Below are 22,240 nucleotides of genomic sequence, written 5' to 3'. Positions count from 1 at the left end.
CGCCGCACCTCTCCCGGAGGTTTCTGCAGGGCAGAGCCCCTGCTCCTCTCTCCCGCATCCAGAGTCAGGCACCCACACCCCACTTTCTCTCTCCAGGCCTCTAAGCAGCAGCTGAAGACACGGGACAAAGAAATCTCTCCTCCCAGGAAGAAAAGGTGGGAACAAGGCCACCTCGCATGAAAACAAGACGAGAAGCCCAGCGGGGGAGAAGCCCGGGGTGGGGGGGAGCCCCAGCCTTCCCGGAAAGGATGAGCTCATATTGCGATAAAACCTTCGCATGTTAAGAGCCCGCTGGAGCAGTTAACAGGGAGGTGTGGGGGGACCTCCTGTGGGGGGACTCTGAACAGGCTGGGTCAAGGGGAGCCCAGCTCACTCGCATTCTTGAAGCCCCACTCCAGAGGAGGGCCGCGGAGTCCGGACACACTGTTCCCCCAGGAAGGCAGGGAGCCCATGCCTCCCAGCGAGCACTCCGCTTCCAGACCCTCCCTCTGGGGGTGCACTCACCACCCCAAAATACTGCTACTGAGCAAAACACCGGTTTCTGAGAGGCCTTCAGGTTCAAGTCAGTTTTTAGGAAACAAGAGAGGTTTGCTGTGCTACTCTGCAATCACACCTCAATTTTCAGGCAAAAAGAGACTTTCCCATGATACATCTCTAGCCCCTTTCCCTCAAGCGTGTTCTGATCCCTAACAATACGATGTGAATGATTTCTCCCGGAAAAATGCCCTGCCACCGGACGGCAGAGCGGAAGCCCCCGGCAGCCTGCCTGAACCCCAAGCCCCCCAGGGCAGCTTTCTAAGCCTTTCCAGGGTCAGGGCCGGAGGGGGCGGGCAGGGCTGCTACTGAAAATATTGCTTCTTTCTGCCCAGAGTTGTGGGAATCTAGAGGATTTGATAGTGGGACATGGTCCTGGTGACTTGCTTCCGTGCCACGCGGGGATGTTGTGCTGAAGGTCCCCCACCAGAACACGGGACCAAAGCCCGGGGCAAGGGGTTGGAACCAGCAGGTGGTGCTTCTGGAACAGGGTGTTCTTAGCCCTTCCTTGCCTCACGGGCCCATGGCAAGGTGCTGGAGACCACAGGTCCTCCTTGGAGGAAAGCCCACCAGCTCGCCCTCCTGCTGCTTCGGCCCCCCCAGAGGGCCGTGTCCAGACCCCGGGCCACACTGCGGGAGGCTGGTCCAGCTCCAGCTGCGTCTCTCACTCGGACGCTGACCTCAGCACAGGGCGGAAGCGACGTCCACGGGAAGGAGCTCGGTCTTGCTGACGATGAAGGGCAGATGATTCCAGAAGCAAGCCGATCGGGAGAAGAGTTGTGGTCTGTGGTATAGACTTTGATCCTCAGAGCAAATAGACATGCGTGTAGAGTCCACACCGGGTGGCTGTGCCCTGCTGAAGTCCACGGTTGCAATCACTATGTTTTAAACATACGCAGGAAATTCAGAGCATCTCCCAAGAAGAATGTTCTACGGTTTATCTACGGTCCTATTAGCCCAGAGAACAACGCGTTTATTATGGGGAGTGGTGTGGATCTTTCCAGGCGTTTCTCTCCCGCCCCCGTGAGCTCGAAATAACTCTCTGTCCAGCCGGAGTTTTGAAAAGACAAAATTGGGATCGTGCCGCGTGTTTTCTCGCTGCTTCTTACCATCATCAGTAAATGAAGGACCCGCCCGTGTTCGCAGCCGCCTCCCATGGCCTTGGGTGGGCGTGTCAGGTTTGATTATTTGGTATCGGTTCCTGTAGATCAGATTTCTGGGCCATCTCCTGGGGCTGATGCTCAAATTAAGCCTTTTGGGCGGCACGGCACAGTGTCACTAATCCGAATCCCAGAGATTCAGAATTTATGGCGATTATGAAGGGCCTGGTTGCCAAGGAAATGGATCGTGAGTAACAAGACGGCAAAGCGGGGCATTAATCAATGGAGAGAAAAAACATGTCACAGGATTAAAGGCGGAACACGGCAGGGAGGGGCTGGGGAGCCTGGTTGGGGGGGCAGCTGGAGCACCCCACGCCCGCCACTGTGGCTCCTGTCCCTTCCAGGCCGCCTCTGGAAGATTCCACATTCGGCCGGTCCAAGCCCCCGTCCCACAGCGGGGAGAGGGCCCAGCCTAGGAGGGGAGCCCACCCCTGAGAAGTCCTGCACAGACCCTGGCGACAGCTCTCGAGTGAGGCTGGGTGTCAGGTCCCTACAGGGCAGGCCCACCCATCTCCCTGCGAAACGGGGGCCAGAGCAGAACCGGGAACCAGAGCCCCGGGGGCTGCTGGAGCCCCCCGACGAGGAGCTCTCTGCCCCCGCGAGCCGGTGGTCCCCTCTAGGGGGTGTTCTGAAAGTCCCAGGTCGCCCTGAAGGAGAACCTCTGGAAATGATTCTGGAAGACGGGTGCGGCTTCGGGGAAGGGGCTCAGGGGGCAGAGGCAATAGCATCCGCCCCAGAGGGGCTCTGCGCCCTCCTCTTATCCACCGCCTCGCTGGGCTGCCCCGGGAGGCCACCGCAGCCGCAACCCCTCCTGCAGCCGCAGAGCCACGGAAGCTGGTTAAAGACACGGACGGCCACGGCAGTGTTTGCAACACCTCCTCCAGAGGCTCCGGCAGAGAATGTGCCCAAGCCTCATGTCCCGAGGGGCTCAGAGCGGAGCGTGGGTTTGTGTGTCCTGGCGTTCCCCGCTGCCCCGTGGGCCAGCTCTGCCGGTGTTTGGGGTCTGGTCCAGGCCTGGGTCCAGGGCCACGGCCACATCACATCCGCAAACAAGGAAGGAAGAGGAGCCCCCGTGGGGTTTCTGAGGATCCGGGTGTCCCGTGTCCGGGACTCGAAGAAGGAAAACGACTTACATGAAAAGGGAGAGAAGCTTCTAAAGTGAACTAAGAGAAATTCAGATATTCGTATTTGATTCGGAGGAATTCTGTTCGAGAAGGTAAAAAAAGGGGGCAGGGGATTGCACTTAAGCAAGTCAAACCGGCGTCATATGGCTACACAGGACGGGCCCTGCCGCAGGGGCGGGAGCACGTGCGCGTGTGTCTCTGCACGTCCGTGCGTGTGTTCGCACAGCGCAAGCCCGCGTGCATGCGTGTAAGCAGCCGTGCCTGTCTCTGCGTGTTCATGCACTGCTGTGTTCGGTGGCTTTTTGGAGCTCACGGCCCCTGGGACTCAGCCCAGGTGAGGCACCCCGCTCCTCTGTGCTAGGGGACGGGGGGTTGGGGGGGCGCTTGGAGGCTGGGAAGGGGCCAGCCAGAAGGGCCAGGACGGGACACGCCTGAAGCCTGACAGAGTTCAAGGAGGAGGAGGGCTTGTCGGGAGCCGAGGGCGTGTCCCGGGGGGTGTTCCTGCTGGGAGGGGGAGCCGGGAGGTGGGGATGCTGGGGCTGTGGGAGGACCCCCGCTCCCGCCTGCGCCCGACCACTGCCAAGTCGCTAGCTCGGCCCACCGCCCTTGGACGTCTCTCTCCTGGCTCCCTGCGCCCGCTGCTGCTGGGCCGGGTCTCTGGCGCTGGGAATCAGAGGGCTAGTGACAGCACGCGACGGCCACGCAGGCTGCCTGCCTGAGCCGAGCCTGTGCAGGGGTATCGCACCCTCCAGGCAACTTGTGTGCATTTGCACGATTTACACGAGGGCCTCCGGATCCTGGGGGATTCGGGGCCAGGCCAGGCAGGGCAGAAGGTCAGAGGTGCCACGGCCTGTTGTCCTCGGTTCACACACCGCTTAGAGGCAAAATCAAAACACCTCTCGGCCCGATCACAGTCTCCACGGCCAGAGACCGGAAGCCTCACCAGCTGAAGTCAACACAATGTTCTGTAGGAGTTTTGAAAATTCATTAATGGCCTCCTCGGCTTTCCTGTTTGCAAGTACTGGCGGGAGCTAGGGCTGGCTTCAGGGAGAGGAGGGGGGCGGGGAGAAGCCGGCGCGGGACCAGGGGAGACCAAGAGGGAGGCACCCGCCCCCCGGCCCCCCGGGTGCATCTGGGCGACTCTGCGCTTCTGTAAACATCGAATCAGCAGCAAATGCTTCTGTGTCCCTTGGCTGAACCCCTTCCCGCAGCATCTGGAGAATTCTCTACCTTACGGGGCTCAGTGGGAAGCGGAGCTTGCCTCCCGCTGCAAATGCTCCCTCTAGCGGGTTGAACTGTGTCCCCTGAAAGGGGATGTGCTCAGATCCCGACCCCAGACCTCACGAGTACGACCTTAGAGAAAGGCTCCTGCAGATATGATCGAGGAAGTCTATCCAGACGGGATCGTCCTGGCTGAGGTGGGCCCTACATCCGAAGACCGGTGTCCTTCTGGGGCCTGAGACGCAGACACGGCTGGAGGGGCCGCGTGAAGACGGGGGGAGGGTCTGGGTGGTGGGACCACAAGCCAAGGCTTGCCGGAGCCGCCTGCAGCTGGAAGGGGCCGGAGCGGACACTCCCTCAGAGCCTCCAGAAGGACCTGGCCCCTCTGCACGCCCTGGACTTCATGGTCTGGGGCTTCTGCCTCCACAGCTGTGAGACGACCTGTTTCTGTTGCTTGAAGCCTCCCCGTGTGGAAGCCACTGTGCTCCACCGCAGACACAGCGTGGGCACCTGGTCCAGCTCCGTCCAGACGTCAGATCTGTGGCCAGGGTACGGGCGAGCAGCCTGAATCTATAGCAGGGCCCGCAGGGCCGCGGGGCGCCCGGGCCTGGAGCTCTGGGTGCCGGGGAGACAGACAGTGTGCGTCTGGGGCTCAGACGCCGAATCTTCACGGCGTCAGCTCTGCGTGGGTATTTGGGACCTGCAGAACCACCGAGCGGGCCCGCTGCCGAGACCTCCCAGCCACCTGGGAGCTCCCCAGCATCCTTGAGGATGAAGCCCCTTTTCCACTGAAGGAGCCCCAACTGGCCTGCACGGCGGCTTCCCGACCTGCCCGCCCAGGTGCCCCGGGGTCCTGCGCGGCAGGAGCCGTCCCGGGCTTATTTACTTGTCCAATCTGCTGGCCGAGCTTCAGCGGGTCACTTAATCTCTCTGTGGCTTCTCCATCGTCCACGAGGGACATAAATCGGTTCTGAAGACAGAACACCAAACGGATTTCCTAAATGTCGACATACTCTGGGAAGCGGGACCAGGTACGTCACGCTTCGAGTTATTATGGGGAATAGGTTTTTGCATGATCCTGAATATTCTTCTCGAAAAAAGTCCAAGCAATTCATACGAAATATGAAAAGTGACCTTCACGGAGTCCTGCGAATGCGAATCAGCCAGACACCATCTGGGGAAGCCACAGATGCCGGCCTCGGGCTGGGATTTCTCCTTGTCATCCCCGAGCTTAATAAATAGGCTATCCTTTGCCTTGACATAGATGAAGACGCGGGACTTTGATGGGGAATCGTGAAGCCTGAGAATTCAAGCAGGGCTCCTTACTTTATGGACGGGGACACTGGGGGAGAGACGCGGAAGCTGTCCCCTCCCGGGTTCAGCTGTTCGATCCCCGAGTCCGGACCGCACCGACTCCCCTGTGCGGGCTGGAAGTGCCTCTGTGGGCCTCGGTGCTGACGGGGAGCCAAGAGCTAGAGATTTGGCAGGCGTATCCCAGAAACAGTCGTGCAGGCGAGGAGCGTATCGGCTTGCCTCCATGTGAAAAGAGACACGAAGATGCTCAGCAGAAGGTCCTCTCCCAAGGGGAGCTGCTCCGGGGGTTTTCATTCCATCGTCTTCTGCACCGAAGGAGCTGACCTCCTCCACTTGCCACCAAGGGTACCCCCCGCCCCCTCCACCCCCAAATCCCTCCACTGCCCTGTGCGGTGACGTCATGGGTCACCAAGCGACTTTCACTTATGAACAGACCCTCACAGTTCTTGCTTCCATTAGCCTCAAAGGTAATTTTGGGGGGGGGGCACCTGGGTGGCTCAGTGGGTTGAGCCTCTGCCTTCGGCTCGGGTCATGATCCCGGGGTTCTGGGATCGAGCCCCACATCGGGCTCTCTGCTCAGCGGGGAGCCTGCTTCCCCCTCTCTCTCTGCCTCTCTGCCTACTTGTGATCTCTGTCTGTCAAATAAATAAATACATCTTTAAAAAAAAAAGTAATTTTTGAACATTTCACAAAGAGAAGACATTCCGCTTACCTCCAGGCTTCACTCAGCACCAGGGGTTGGGGGGAGGTGGGAGGGCGACGCAGCTGATGTAAACAGAGGTTAAAAGACAGAGAGAAAGGAAAGGAGGCAGAAGCGTCACTCACAGTCCACTCGCTTCTCTAGCTCGGCCAAGTGGTTCGCAACTTCAGCTTTCAGTTCGTTGATTTTAAATGCTCTGGGAATGGGAAAAAAAAAAAAAAACATCCCTCTTAAAATCATCAAAGGGGAAAGGGGCGTGGCAAACGTCTGCTGCCCCCTGCCCTGGGCGAGGCCTCCGGTGGGCGCCACCCCTGTAGGGGGCACAGGACGCCGGGGATTGCTTTTAAGGTGCTCCGGGCCTCCGAGGGGCGGGGAGGAAAGAGACACACCCTCAAACCATCTCCAGCGCCTGCGTTCCATGACGGAAGGCTGGGGGGTGTGCTTCCCTTCCCACGTCGGGGCGCTGAGCACCTGCTGTCCAGGGACTATGCATCTAGAAGGTTCTGTACCTGGAGAACTGCTCTGCCACCTGTGTCAGCACGCTCTGGATTAATTCTTCTTTCTCTACGGACCAAAAAAGAAAGACAGATGGAGAAGGGGAAAAGTCTGCTGATCACCATGGCCCAAAGTGGAATGTCGTAGGCAGGCGACGCCGACGCCATGGCGGGGAGACCTCGGGGAGACCCTTGCGCCCACCGCCAGCAGCCAGAGCCGCTCCGGGGCATGGAGTTTCCCCGCCCACCTTCAGAGGCTCTTTCCCACCTGGCCTGCCCCCACCAGCCCTTCTTGGTGGTCTGTCGGCAGAGTGGCCGGACTCTGGTCCTTCCCTAGTCTGCACCAGCCATAAAATGCAGGCAGGACTGGGTCTCTAAATAGGGAAGTTTTCACGTAGTGCCCTGCTCCACTTTATGGCGGGCAATTACCAGGACAAGGTGAGTTCAAGGCATATTTCAAACGTAAAACACAGTGTTCTCATGGCAGGTCCTGGAGAGAGGAAGCAGGCCGGGCTGAGCGAGTTTGTCCCTTTGTTGCCTGGCACGTAACCCTGGGCTGGGTGGTGGCTTTACAAGGTTCAGGTCCCAGGCTGAATATAACCTGCCAGTTTTCCTGTTTCCTGACTGGGCCCCATGCCAGAGGCTTCATAGGAAGGCACAGATGCTCACAGCGCTGTTCTTTCCAGCACTCCCTGCTCCTGGGAAGGGACAGAGCAAGCCCTGGCTCCAGGTGGCCATTTGTTCACGCCCTAAAACACTGAGAACCTGCACGAGACCTGCTCCTGAGTCATGTAGTCTCTGCTGGCTGTATGCCTAGCCCTCTGCTAAAACCAAAACAAATGAAAACCAAACGAAATCTGCCCGAACAAACAAAAAATCTCAATTTTCCAGTAGGGTGATGGGGCTTAAGAGCAAAAAATACCTTCCTGCGTTCTGCTCTAATGCCTCCATTCCTAGGAAGGAACCCAGGTATGCACATAGAAGATGTTCATCTTGGGGTATTTTAACCCAGTGAAAACCATAACAGCCCCAGTGTCTATGAGATGGACATTGAATAAATGAGGGTGCATCTGGCCTGTAGAGATATATTCTGCTATCAGAAATAATATTTTGGAAAATGTTCATGTCTATTGTTAGAGTTAAAGGAAAAAAGAGATCGTAAGACAGTAATACAGTGTGATCTCATTTTTTAAGATATTGGGAAGATACACTCTGAAATCATGATAGTAGTTATTTTTTGGTTGTAAGATTGTATATACACTTCTCCCTTATTTCTGCTTTTTTATATCTAATATACTTCTATAATGAACATATGTTAATTTCATGAGAAGTGTTTAAAAAATGATCATCCCCTGGAACCTCTCATCCCTTCACTTGCCACATGAATGGGTGATGACCTAAGGTTCCGTCTAGCTTTAGAATTCTAAGACTGGATGAGAAGAAGAAAAACGATGTCCTGTTGTAGGTCCCGAAACCATAAGAGTAAAATTTTCATAGAGCCCTGTGTGGAGCTGCTGGCTGACCCAAGGCCCTATCCCTCAGCAGGGATAGGGCCTCCACCAGAAGAGAGAAATGGTGACTCTGATAAGAGCCAATGGTGAGAAAGTTTCACAGGCTTCCTTGGGGGAACTCAGTCGGATTTTTAGATCACTTATTCTGAAATTCTTGGGGGAAGTAATGTATCACATGACCTTTGAGAGTTAATGAACTTGAAGCCTTGACATAAGTTGAGAAGCCCATCAAACCAGCAAGAGACCACTCCACTTAGGAACAGCAGAACACATATTCCTTTCAGATGCGTAGGAAGCACAGACCGAGACACCATATTCTGGACCACAAAGAAGACCTCAACAAATTTAAAAGAAATGAAACCATGTAGAGTATGGTCTCTGACCATAATAGGATCCAACAGGAAATCAGTAACAGAAAGATCATAGGAGAATCTTGGAAGTTAAATAATATCCCCTTAAGTAATTCATGGGTGAAAGTGGAAATTTCAAAAGAAATAAAAATGGACCCTGAACTGAGTGAAAATGAAAACAGAATACACCCAAACTTAGCCGTAGACATGGCTAATGCAGTACTGAGAGGAAGAGTTATAGCACTAAAGGCTTACAGTAGAAGAGGGGAGAAACTCATCTCCATAATCCAAGAGCCTAGAAAATGAAGAGCAAAATCAACCCAAAAGAGCAGAAGCAAGGAAGTAATAACAGAAATCAAGGGAAAAGAAAATAGTAAAACAACGCAGCAAATCAATGAAGCCAAGAGCTAGTTATTTAAAAATATTAGTAAATTGACAAATCTCTAGAAAGACTGGCAAAAATACCATAGAGAGAAGACACAAAGTTGCAGTATTAGGAATGAAGGGGGGATATGACTACAAACCCTGGAAGATAAGAAAGGAACATGACACAGAACTCCACACGCAGAAATCTGAAACCCTAGAGGAAAAAGAGCAAGTCCTAGAAAAGCGTGAACTACCAAACTCAACCAAGACAAAATAGGTAATTTGAACACCCTTAAACTATTAGGAAAATTGAATTTCTTTTTTTTTTTTAAAGATTTTATTTATTTATTTGACAGACAGAGATCACAAGTAGGCAGAGAAGCAGGCAGAGAGAGAGGAGGAAGCAGGCTCCCTGCTGAGCAGGGAGCCCGATGTGGGGCTCGAACCCAGGACCCTGGGATCATGACCTGAGCCACCCAAGCGCCCCAGGAAAATTGAATTTTTTATTTTAAATCTCCCCCAGAAGAAATTTCCAGGTGCAAATGGTTTCACTGGAGAATTCTACTAAACATTTAAAGAAGAATTAACACATTTCTAATCAATTTCTTCCAGAAAACAGAAGAGGAGGAACACTTTCCAATTCATTTTATGAAGCCAGTATTAACTTGATACCAAATCCAGACAAATACAACAAAGGGAAAAAGACAGACCATTATTCCTCTTGAATACAAATGCAAAAATCCTTAACACAATATTAGTGCTTCGAATTCAACAAAATATGAAAATGATTATACGTCAAGGTCAAGTGGGGTTAATTCCAGGGATGCAAGGCTGGTTCAATCTTTGAAAATCAATGAGTGTGATCTACTATATTAACAGCTAAAGAAAAAAACAGATGAGCGTATCAATTCAAAAACATTTGAAAGAACGTGACACCTGTTCATTTCATAAGCTCTCAGGAAAGCAGGACTAGAGGAGAACTTCTTCACGTGGACAAGGAACGTCTACCAAAAACCTACAGCTTGGTGAAAGATGGAATCTTTCTTGCTTCACCAGTGACAAGGCAGAGATGTCTGCTCTCACTGTCCTCACTAAGCATTGTGCTAGGAGTCCTAGCAGTGCTACAAGGCAAGAAAAGGAAAGCAGATGAGAAAGGAAGAAACAAAACTCAGTTGGCTGATGCCATGACTATCTACACAAAAAATTCCAAGGCATTTACAAAAACTTTCCTAGAACTAAAAAATGAGTTCAGCAAGGTCACAGGACACAACATAAATATGTAAAATAATTGTATTTGCAAATATTAGCAAAGTGGCCATGTGGACACTGAAATGGAAATCACAATACCACCGTACAAACACTAAAAACAAACAAACCAACCCAAAACTTGGGTGTAAATATAACAGGACAGACACGTCAGTTGTAAGCTGAAAACTACAAAACCCTGATGAAGGAGATAAAAAGAAATCTGAATACATGAAGAGACATACCATGTTCATGGTTTGGAAGACTTTACATAGTAAAGTAAATTGACATACGAAGATGGCATATAAAGATGTCCGTTCTCCCCAAAGTGATCTGTGGGTTTAACATAGTTCCTATCAAAATTCCAGCAAGACTTTTGTAGAAATGGATGCAATTATTCTAACTTTTATATGGAAATGCGGAGGAACTAGAATAGCTAAAACAACTTGAAGAAGGAAGATAAATGTGGGTTGAATCAGTCTATCTGGTTTTAAGATCTATTTACGGGCACACATGGGTGATATCTTGGGTTTGGGTTCAGACCACCTCAATGAATTCAAATATCACAAAAAACCGAGTCAAAATGAATTGTTTGGCTTCCCAGTGTGTATGAAGTTTCTATTCACACTACACGGCGGTGTATGAAGTGTGTAATTTAATACTCCAATTAAAAAATATTTTGTTGCTAAAAAATGTTAACTATCATCTGAGCTTTCAGTGACTCCCAATCCTTTTGCTGCTGGAGGGTCCTGCCTCCGTAGGGAGGGCTGCTGACTGATGAGGCTGTGGTTGCTGAAGGCTGGGGTGGTTGTGGCAATTTCTCAAAATAAGACCACAGTGGGGGCGCCTGGGGGGCTCCATCGTGAAGCATCTGCCTTCGGCTCCGGTCGTGATCCCAGGGTCCTGGGATCGAGCCCCACGTCAGCCTCCCTGCTCAGCGGGGAGCCTGCTTCTCCCTTCCCCACTTCCCCTGCTTGTGTTCCCTCTCTCTCTCTCTCTGTGTCAAATAAATAAATAAATACTCTTAAAAAAAGACAGACCGCAGTGAAGGTCATCGCGCCCAGACTCGTCCTTTCAGGAAAGATTTCTCGGCAGCATACAAAGCAGTTTGGCACCACCGTGCCCACAGCAGAACTCCTTTCTAAACTGGAGTCCGTAATCCTCTGAAACCCTGCCCCTGCTTTATTAACTAAGTGTATGTGTATTCTGAATCCTTTGTTATCATTGCAACAATCTGCACAGCATCTTTTTTGTTTTTTAAAGGTTTTATTTATTTGACAGAGAGAGATCACAAGTAGGCAGAGAGGCAGGCAGAGAGAGAGAGGAGGAAGCAGGTTCCCCGCTGAGCAGAGAGCCCGATGCGGGACTTGATCCCAGGACCCTGAGAGCATGTGACCTGAGCTGAAGGCAGAGGCTTTAACCCACTGAGCCACCCAAATGCCCCTCTGCACAGCACCTTAATCAAGAACAGATATCATCTCAAGAAACCACTTTCTTGGGGCGCCTGGGTGGCTCAGTCTGTTAAGTGTCTGCCTTCGGCTCAGGTCAGGATCTCAGGGTCCTGGGATCAAGCCCCGCATCGTTGGGCTCCCTGCTCCGTGGGGCACCAGCTTCTCCTTCACTCTCTGCCCCTTCCCTGGCTTATGCTTGCTCACTCTCTCAAATAAATAAATAAATAAAATCTTAAAAAAAAAAAAAAAGGAACCACTGTCTTTTTTTTTTTTTTTTAAAGATTAAATTATTTATTTATTTGTTAGAGAGAGAGAGAGAGTGAGAGAACACAAGCAGGCAGAGAGGCAGGCAGAGGCAGAGAGAGAAGCAGGCTCCCCACTGAGCAAGGAGCCCGATGTGGGACTCGATCCCAGGACCCTGGGATCATGACCTGAGCCGAAGGCAGTGGCTTAACCAACTGAGCCACCCAGGCGTCCCAGGAACCACTGTCTTTGCTCATCCACGAAAAGCAACTGCTCATCTGTTAAAATTTTATCATGAAATTGTAGCAATTCAAATATAATAATAATGAAAAAGTTTGAGCTAGTCCAAGAAGAACTGAAATGTGACACAGAGACAGCTAGGCAAGGCTTCTGGAAGCACCTTGCCGACAGACCTGCTTGGTGCAGGTTTATCAGAAACCTTCAATTTGTAAAAAATGCAATTATCGTCAAAGCACCATAAAACAAGGTGAACCCGTACACAGCTGTAATAATCAGGACTGTGGGATGTTAGTGGAGGGATAGACACAGATGCCAACGGAACAGAGAATGACAATCACACCCATACAGATATGCCCAGCTGATCTTCGACCAGTGTCTGAAGGTGATTCAGCGCAGGAAAGGCCGTCTTTTCAGTAAATGGAGCTGAGCAAGTGAATGGTCACAGGCAGAAAAATAAAACTTGACCTAGACCTCACGGTTGATATGAAAATTAACCCAAAATGGACCACGGATATAAAATCCAAAGACAGAAGGCTTTTAGGGGGAAAAAAAAAAGGAGAAAATCTCCAGGTTTGGGGCTAGGCAGGGCTCTTAGACTTGACATCACAAATATAACTCGTGACAGGAAAAACAATGGACTGAATTTCCTCAGAAGTAAAGCTGTCGCTCTGCAGAGGACGGGCCAGAGGACGAAAGGTCAAGCCACAGTCTGGGAGGAGATGCTTGCAAACCGCATCCGACAGAGGCTCGAATACAGGGCATGGAAAGAGCCATCCACACTCAGCAGTAAAACTCTGTGAAAGAAGCTTCTCCAGAACCTCTCAGCAGTAAAAAACAAAACAGCCCATTTGAAAAGGAGCAAGGGACACTAGCAGACAAGCGCATGAAAAGACGCTGTGCATCACGGGCCATTAGGAAACGCCAGCTAAAACCACACCGAACTATCGGGCACACTTCTCAGAAAGGCTAAAACAGAAAAAACCAAAAACGATGACAACCCCCAAAGCTGGCAACCATGTGGAGAAACTGGACGACCTACCCCGCGCTGGTGGGAACGCCGGCTTAGCAACTGCATCCCAGGGCAGGGAGAGGAAAACCAGCCCAGGATGCTCAGGGCCACTTTCTGGGTGACCGCCTCGAACTGGAAACAACTCGGGAGCTCTTGGATGGGTGACAAACAGTGGTCTGTCCACAGCGGGAAACACTACTGAGTTGCAGAAAGAGCCGAGCTAGTGCGGGAGCAACACGACACCGTGGAGGGATTTCCAGGGACTCACGCAGAGTAAAAGAAGCCTGTCCCCAAAGGTGCCCACTGTCCGGCCACATTTGTAGAATGCTTCTGGAATGGCACAATGACAGACGTGGAGGACGCAGCGATCGCCAGGGGTTCTGGCGGGAAGAACGTCGTGGGGACAGAATGCTGTGCCTGCGTCCGGACCGCATCGGTGTGTGCACGGCCCAGCATGGCTTCTTACCGCCTTCGGAAAGATGTCACCACGGGGGGAGGGGGCAAAGGGGCCGTGGGCTCTCACTATGTGTTTCCTCACAACTGTGTATTATTCTATAATTATTTTAAAATAAAAAGCTTAATAAAAATTGTATAGATAGGATGGATTCTCCTTTTTCCTTTGGACTCTAGAGGCGAGATCCTTTGCGCATCGCAGGATTTTCACACCAACGTTTTATTTCCAGCCCACGTAGTAGTAATGCTTTCCGACCCTTCCTCCTGGGCCTTCTCTGCCTCTGGCTCAGTCCAAGGGGTGGACATTCGTGCTCCGGTCCATGTGACAGCTACGCCGCAGCCTGACTCCGGCGACATGTCTGCGGTTCCCAGAAGGGGCTCAGCAGGAGGCTGAACTCCCCGTGAGAGCAGCCGCTGGGCGCTGTCACCAGGGTTGCAGTGCACATACTGGACGCCCTGACTGGAACAGCACCCAGGACAGCACCCGGGGCTCTGGAGTGCTTTAGGAATGGCACAATCTGCATTTTTTTGCCAGGAGACGGGGCAAAAATGCCTGTGTGCACAAAGGTCGACCACACCCGCACATCCATAAACAGAGCCCTGATCAGGAAACGGGGGCCTCCCCCTCCCCAGCCCGGCTCTCTGGAATTCCTGCCGCGGGTACCGTTTCCTCCCAGCGGATTTCAGAACTGAAAATGAACTGCGATTTCATGCGTGTGGACGCGGCCTGTGTTCGCCATTGCTGCTGCCGGCCTGGATGGCCACAGGTCCTCTGGGACACCCTATCCTCCTTCCGTGCCTGTCCCGGGGAGTCCCAGCCCCAGGGGAACAGGCCAGGCTCCGGGGTCCACGTCCTGGCTATGGGGGCAGCAAGCAGTTTCCCATCACAAATGTTAGTCTTCCCGGCACACCTTACCAGAAAAATCTGACATAATGCAGGAAACCCGTGCCTTTCCCCTAAATGCTGGATGGCATGTACCACGTTTCATAAAAACTAGTGCATATTCAGGCATCTTGCTTTGAGAATTTCTTCATTGCTTTAAGAACAACCCACTGGGCCGAGGGAGGCTCTCCGGGCTGGGAAACGGGGAGGGTGAGACGCAGGGTCCAAGGGCACAGGAAGTCAGGATGACGCGCCGATGGGGGTGGGGAGAGCCAGCTGACGGCCACGGGCAACCTGCACGCTCTCCGGAGAAACCTGTGCCAGCCGAGCGGCCTCCAGACTGTCTGGAAGGGTCCCCGCCGCTCCGAGGGAGCATGCCGCTCCGAGCTCACTGGGACTCAGTCCTCAGCTCCCAGGGCTCCAAGACGGGCAGCGGGTCGGCCGCCCAAGCGACCAGTCCTAAGGACGGAGGCTGCGGCAGGCTCGCCATCTGTCTCTTACCCCCGGACTGGCCACCGTCAGGGCATTGGGGGCACTTGTCCCTGGCTGCTCAGGCGGCGGGCACCGGAGGGTACATGCTCCCGCCAGCGGAGTCGCTCTCACAGCAGAGGTTCCTGTAGCTCAGGTCATCTCCGCGTCTGGCGGGGGGTGGGTCCGGCTGCTGGGACACCACCACATCAGTCCAGATTCAGGCCATGGATGCACCCTCAGGGGCCCCAGGACCCGGCCCGGGGGCCAGAGCCAAGGGGACTCCTGGGGCGCAGGGGCAGGACGGGAACCTTCCCCAGAGCGTTCACCCAGCTGCTGTCAAAAGGGACCCGGGAGTCCCGCACGTGCCGCTGCTCCGAGGCCCGGACGGTTCAAGGAACCCGCCTCCGCCTCTCCCAGCGCTTCTAGGAGTTGTTCACTTCTTCCAGACAGATCCCCAGTCCCCCCCACAGCCAGGGCACAGAAATCTGGTTCACCCGATCAATAAGACAGTCTAATCTATAAATTCTGCCCTGAAGAGTAGTCTACACGAGGCACTAACTCGATTGGCCAGCCTGCTGCCGGGCACTTCTCTTTACCCAGTGCTGAGCGGAGTGACAGTGGTGAAGGCCGCACTCTTGTCCCCTGCACACCTGCGCTGGCCGGGGCGTGGGCCTTTCCTTCTCTCCGTAAACAAATGCAAACAGGCCCTAGTCATATGGGGGCCCCAAACCTGCACGGGGAGGGCAGGTGGCAGGGGGACCTCAGCCCAGACACCTGATCCCCTGGGACACACTTGCCTGGGAGCTCCCTGCTGGTCTGCCTTTCTGATGCGTGGGCACATGTTGTGCAACATCAAGGCTGAGCCCTGGCTTGGACGTGACCCTGGGCGAGCGGGACTTCCCCTGACTCACCCGGAAGCAATGTGGTGAGATACTGAGCGTCCTTCCAGAAACATTTACCGAAGAGTCCGCTATGGCTTCAGAGAGGGGCGTCTTACTTCGCAGTGGGGAGACTAGTCCCCACTACCGGCTGCCAGATGGATACCCCGAGGCCCCAAAGGTTCATTTATGGCCACTCTTGTCTGGGGCTCTGCCGAGGGGGATGTGGAGGGGGACCCCTGTCTGCCCCCCGGCCCCCTCCCTCCTTCTTGGAGGAGGGGTGAACTCACCTCTGCCCCACTTTTGCTCTCCTGGCCCCTCTAGCTGGGAGAGGACATTCTGGCCCAGGGCACAGTCACGGGCAATTCGGGGTTTATGGACGTCATAAACATAAAACATAAAACGGATGAGCAGAGTGAGGATGTTTCTCTTATAACCCGGGAGCACAGTAAAGTTACATGGTTACCCGTGACCTCACCTTGCTTCTTAAAGGCACAGGTGCCCTTTCCAGGACGTCTTACCGAGAAATCACTCATGTTTATCAGCACCCGACAGGATGCTTCCCTGTGGCTGGTGGTGACCTTGACTCATGCTTTCGCCTCCTGTTAGCCTTCAGAGGTAGCAGAGAAAGCAAGGTGGACCGAAGCGCCCTGATGACCACACCTGAAATTCTGGAGCGGGTCTTGTAGCCGCCTCGCTGGGGGATGGGCCGGGTCACCACATACTCACGGCACCTCGGAGGCAGGAGTAGGGCGCAGCTTTTCCCCTTTTGGATTCGGAGAGGGGGATTTCCTATTCTGCGTAGTTTGATTTGATCCCAGATGTCTGCATACAATTTCTCCCTCTGCCCTTCTCCCGAGGCTTGTTTTTCAAGTTTTTCAAGATAAATGCTGGTAAGGGGAGTTGCCTCGGGGATAGCTCGGAGTGCAATTTTCCTTTATTGTTTTATAGATTACAACAACCGTAACAAACAACCATAACAATCTTTATTGAGCTCTTAACTACAGTCCAGGCACCACTTTAAGCGGCTTGTACTGATGGGTCATTGAGCCCTCCTAGTGACTTGACGTGGCTATGTGATGTAGACAGAAAGTTGAGTCACGACAGGGCCAGAGTCTTCTGCCCTCTCCCCCAGTCATATTCCCACTCAGGGCTGCAAAGGCCAGAGAGTGTGGCACTTTCCCATGGGGCAAGGACACTCCGCACACACTCCTCATCCCTCAGAAACACCCTCCCCCATGGCTGATGAGGTGTGGTGTACTTTGGAGGGAGAAGGATGTGGGTACGATATTCTGGCAAGGATGCCCCGGGCGTAGTTGTATCTGGCAACCAGCAGTGGGTCATACGTGTTGGGGGGGGACTCTGTCCGCCATATGCGTATGTCAAGATGATGCCATGAGAGCAGTTTCTGGAAGAATTCTGTCAGGATAAAGTCTCATCTAATACACTCATCAATTATGGTGCCAAGGACAGGACTTTTGCAAAAATCTATTGAAGACGGAGGCTTTTTTGCAAACTAAAGGCTTCTCTCCATCTGTGGAATTTTGCAAGTAGCAAGAGGAATAACAAAATGGCTGACTGTAACGACCAAAGATGGGCAACAGCGTAAAGATACCCCCCTGGGGGCACTAGTTGGATAAACGGTGCTTCATCCATGAAGCTGTGCTGCTGGAGAAGGCAGGAAGGAGATTTCCATGCTCTGTTGTGGAGCGGCTTACAGCGCGTGAGGTGGCTGGAACTGGAGCAGACTACTGCAGGCTCACTGGGTTGCAGGTTCAGAGGGCAGGGTCTGGGGTTGTCGGGGAGGATGGAAATGATAAGCAGAATGCCCAAAGGAAGAAGTTCTAGGAAAGCTCTCCTATCCCTCCCCTGATCCGTCTCTGAACTGCACCTGCAGGTGGGCCTATGAAGATGATGGAGCTTAGCAGAGATTTCAGTGCCGCCCGCCACTGGGGGCAAAGTCTGAGTCAGGCAACAACGAGGGCTTTGACAAACCCTCAGGCTTCCTGTTGAAGCCCCGGAAGGGCCACACTTAGAGATGTACCCTAACAAAGCATAAAACCAGGCCTCCACAAGTTCAAAGCGATCACTCAATAATTTAACGACCAGGTAGAACAAAAAAGATCAACACTCTTCAGAGGATGGTAACAAAATCCAGAATCTCTGCAATGTAATATTCATAACGTCAGTCCACACCAAGAAAGAGACAAGCGAAGTAACGGGAATGTGACATGCAGTCAAGAACAAAAAATCACCCAACAGAAACCCTAGATGACTCAGATGCTGAAATTAGCAGACCACACCTTTCATGAAACAATCACAGTTGTGTTCAAGGACCTAAGGAAAAGGATGTTAGTAAATAACAAACAGATCGAAGGTTATGAGGCAGAAATCTATGAATAAGAATCAAAACTGCAGAATTTAAAAGCGTATCTCAAAACATTCACAGACAGCTAATAGCAGTTTTGAATAAGCAGAAGAGTCAGGACAATCAAGGACAGATGGACAGAAATGATGCAATCTGTAGAACAAAAAGAAAAGAGACTAAAAAATAACAGAGCAACCCCTTGAAGGACAGTGACAACCTTCTAACAGAGACATTAGAATTTCAGAAGGAAGGTGGGGGCTGGGGCAACTGGGCGGTGGACATAAGGAGGGCATGTCGCGTAACGAGCCCTGGGTGTTCTGTAAGACTGAGGAGGGACACCGGGGTGGTCTAATAGGCATCTCCCTTCCACTCAGGTCATAAGCCCAGGGTCCTGGGATCGAGTCCTGCATAGGGCTCCTTGCTCAGTGGGGAGCCTGCTTCTCCCTCCCTCCCTCTGCCTGCTGCTCCCCCTGCTTCTGTGCACGCTCTCTGGCAAATAAATAAAATAAAAAAACCCCGATGAATCACTGAACTCTACCTCTGAAACTAATAAAACACTTTCTGTTAATTAACTGAATTTAAATGAAAAAAATAAAAGCTTCGACTAAGATTGAAAAAGAAAAGAATTTCAGAAAGGAAGGTGAGATAGAACGTTGCATCAAATACATTTAAGGAAATAAAGCTGAAAGTTTCACAAACTTGGCGAAAACAGGAGTTTATAGCCCACGGAAACTCCATAAATACCAAGTAGGACAAACAAAAGAATACCAGAGCCAGGTACAGCACAAGCACATTGCTGCAACCCACAGACAAAGGAAAAGGACCTTGAAAGCGGCCAGAAGGGGGAAAAAAGGCAGAAATCTCTGCAGGGGAATAAGGATCAAGTAAAAGCTGATTTCTCATCAGAAATGATGAGGGCAGGAAAAAACATGATTCAACATCTTTAAATGTCTTTCAAAGTACAAAAACAAAACCAAACCACAAGTGCAGAATTCTATACCCTGAGAAACCATCTTTCAACATGAAGGCAAAATAAAAACATGTTTGGATAAGCAAACGCTGAGAGAATCCCTCATAAGCAGTCTGGCCCTGTAAGACATGTTAAAAAGGAAAAAGAAATTCTTCAGGCTGAAGGGACATAGCAGCAGTGAGAAGTGGGAATCCACAGGAGGACATAAAAGCACCAGAAATGACATACAGGTCGGGAACTATAAACATTTCTACTTGGCTCAGTTAGAGAAACATATGACTCTTGATCTCAGGGTCGTGAGTGTGAGCCCTCCTTGAGTGTAGGGATCGCTTAAATAAAGAAAAACTTTAAAAAATCATCTTTAAAATTTTAATTTCTTGAAAAGACAACTGGCTGTTTAAAGCAAACACGATAATATTGTATCATGGGGTTTATCATGTATGTAGATGGGCTTGGTCTGTTCGGTCAGCTCTAACAGGACTCCACAAACTGGTGTGGATTTATCTCTCATAGCTGTGGCAGCTGGAAGTCCAAGACCAGGACGCTAGCAGACGTGGTGTTTGGGGGGGCGGCTTTCCAGTTTATGGGACAGTGGTTTCCTCGCTGTGTCCTCAGATGGTAGAGGGGGAGGGTGCTGTTTGGGGTCCCTTTGGTAAGGAAACAAATTCCATAACCTCAGCATACAAGCCTAACAAAGACATTACAAGAAAAAGGTTACAAACCAGTATCCCACTTGAACACTGACACAAAGATTCTTAAAAATTCCTAGTAATTATTAGGAGACCAAACTGAGCAATATATAAAAGAGAATACATCTTACATCAGGGTAGAGGTCCGGTGTACCCTTTAAAAAACTCATTCCTAAGTATTTTTCTAGGAATCCAAGTGGGGTTATCCCAGAAAAGCAAAGCTGTTTTAACATTTGAAAACCAGTCATTGCAACTCCCCATCTGAACAGAATAAAGGAGAAAAATCATCTGATCATCCCTGTAGATGCCGGAACAGCATGTGACCAAACCCAACAGCTGTTTGTGATAAAAACCACTAGAAACCCAGGAATAAAAGCAGATCACCTCGACCCATCTCAACAGATATGAAAAACACCTGACGCAATTCAACAAAGAATTTTGTCAAAAAACAATTGACAAAAAAGAACACTGGGCAAGCCAGGGGAAGAAGATGCCCTCAGCCCGAGAAGGGGCACGTATAACACAGCTGTGGCTCACGTCATACTCGGCATGAGAGAGAACGCGTCTCCTGGGGTAAGGTCGGGTGCCTGCTCTCACTTTTACTTAGCAGCACTGGGGTTGCAACCAGGACCACACAAGAAGGGAAAGATAAAAACCAAACAGACTGGAATGCTAGAAGTAGAAGCATCTTTATGATCAGAAGACAATGATTGTCCCAATGGGAAATTGCAGGAATCCAGAAAATACCCAAACTAACCAATGAATTGAGCAATGTCAGAAGAGACTATGTCAATAAGCACAAATCTGCTGTATTTTTACAAACTAGCAGCAGACAATTGGGCAATTCAGACCCTCTTGACAGTAACACCAGAAAACAGAAGATGCCGAGGAACAAATATAACAAGAAACGCAGGGCCTTCATCTTGGATGCTATGAAACTTTACTGAGGGACTCTGAGGAAGACCAAGTACGGGAAGGGCTGTATCACGTTTGTGGGCTGGGAAACTCCATGGAGGTAAGATGTTCGTGTTCCCGAATTAATCTCTTCACTGGATGCAATCAATCGAAGTTGCAGAAGGCTTTTTAAAGAGAAACTGATGGGTCGACTCTTAATTCTGAAATCCACAGGGAAAAGAAAAAGAAACACCAAAATAACGGCAAAAGAAGCACAAATATGGAAAACTTCCTGATTTTAAGCCCTAGCGACTGAGCCAGCGCGTGACAGGCGTCCCGACGGGCGCACAGATCAATGAGACAGAACAGAAGCCTACAAGGAGGCCCACACATAGACAAATAATTCTCCAGAAAGGGGTCCACATGATTCGGGGGGACAAGGCAAGGGAAGTCTTTTAAACAAAGGGGGTTATAACAATCAAATGCTTGTGTAGAAGAAACGCTGGTCAATCCCTACCTCACACCACAAACAAAGTTCATTTAAATTGGATTGTGGGCAAGAATAGAACAGCTGTGAGTCCTGGTCTTCTAAAAATGTATCTTCTCTTTCCACCTGGGGGCAGACACATGGTTCTTGGAGAAGACACAGAAAATACAATACGTAAAAGAATAAACTTGTTAATTTAGACTCGATCACCCGAAAAACTTCTCATCAAATGCCCTCATTAAGGAAATGAAAAAGGTGGGCCATAAAACGGGGGAAGATGTTTGCCATACATATATCTAGCAGGCGAATTATACCCAGAGTATATGGAATTTCCTACAAACCAGTGATTAAAAACAAAAACAAAAACAGAACAACAAGCCCATTTACAAAATGAGCAAAACACAGAGAACAGACACGTCACAAAATGAGATACTCAGAGAGCCAGTAAGCGTCTAAAAACATGCTCAACCATCATTACATCATCTGAGAAATATAAATTAAGACCATAAGGAAAGACCTACGTACTTGGTGTCTAAAATTGGAAAGCCTGCGACAGTCAGCTTGGGCTGCGTGTTGAGCCCCAGGTCCCCCCTGCATGGCCGGGTAGAGGGTAAACCGCACAGCGGGCGACCTCTTATAGAGGGAAGTATCCATCTACCCTATGAAGCAGCGACATCACTCCTGGGTTATGACCCGAGATAACCACAGGTATGGCCACGGGAAGATCCGTATGACGTTTACTGGGGCTGACACAGGAGACTCCCCAAGGTTGCCCCTGCAGGATGCACGGTGAGCCAGCACTGCCTGCCCGTGCGCTGGAATTCTGCTCAGCAGCACGGACGTGAATAAGCGACGGGCACGCGTCCTGAAGACACGCTGCTCAAGGGATCCAGAGTGAGACCGTCCCTACGGGAGGCCTGCCCTGGGGGGGAGATCCAGGACAGGACAAAGCGGGCCCGCTCACGCAAGCAGAGCTGTGGCTTCGTGGGGCGTGTGGGGACAGGCTTGGAAGGAGGGCCGGGGGACTCTTCCCGGTGACAAAGCTGCTCTTCATCGTGATGGGAAGGTGAGGACACGCGTGTGAGTGTTCAAACCGGGGGCTTCGGGTCTGTGTGGGCCTCGCAGCTGCATGGGTCGTGGGTCGTGGGCGCGTGTGGCTCTGCAGGGCCCTCCTGGGGGCCCAGA

The 22,240-nt window shown here is 51.5% G+C and overlaps 1 protein-coding gene across 3 annotated transcripts in view; it reads right to left on the bottom strand.

The window, feature by feature from the left end:
- Window positions 1–22,240, bottom strand: part of PDE9A (phosphodiesterase 9A) — an 81,825-nt gene that overhangs the window by 22,576 nt on the left and 37,009 nt on the right. For all 3 annotated transcript variants that reach the window (XM_059392417.1, XM_059392418.1, XM_059392419.1), the window contains exons 5-6: window positions 6,563–6,617; window positions 6,179–6,249 (exon numbers count right to left, since the gene is read on the bottom strand). In XM_059392417.1, the coding sequence (XP_059248400.1) occupies window positions 6,179–6,249; window positions 6,563–6,617 (126 nt within the window). The remainder of the gene's footprint in view (window positions 1–6,178; window positions 6,250–6,562; window positions 6,618–22,240) is intronic.

This window comes from Mustela nigripes, chromosome 2 (genome assembly GCF_022355385.1).
Source record: "Mustela nigripes isolate SB6536 chromosome 2, MUSNIG.SB6536, whole genome shotgun sequence".
Classification (NCBI taxonomy): domain Eukaryota; kingdom Metazoa; phylum Chordata; class Mammalia; order Carnivora; family Mustelidae; genus Mustela; species Mustela nigripes.
This window is presented reverse-complemented; position numbering and strand designations above follow the sequence as displayed.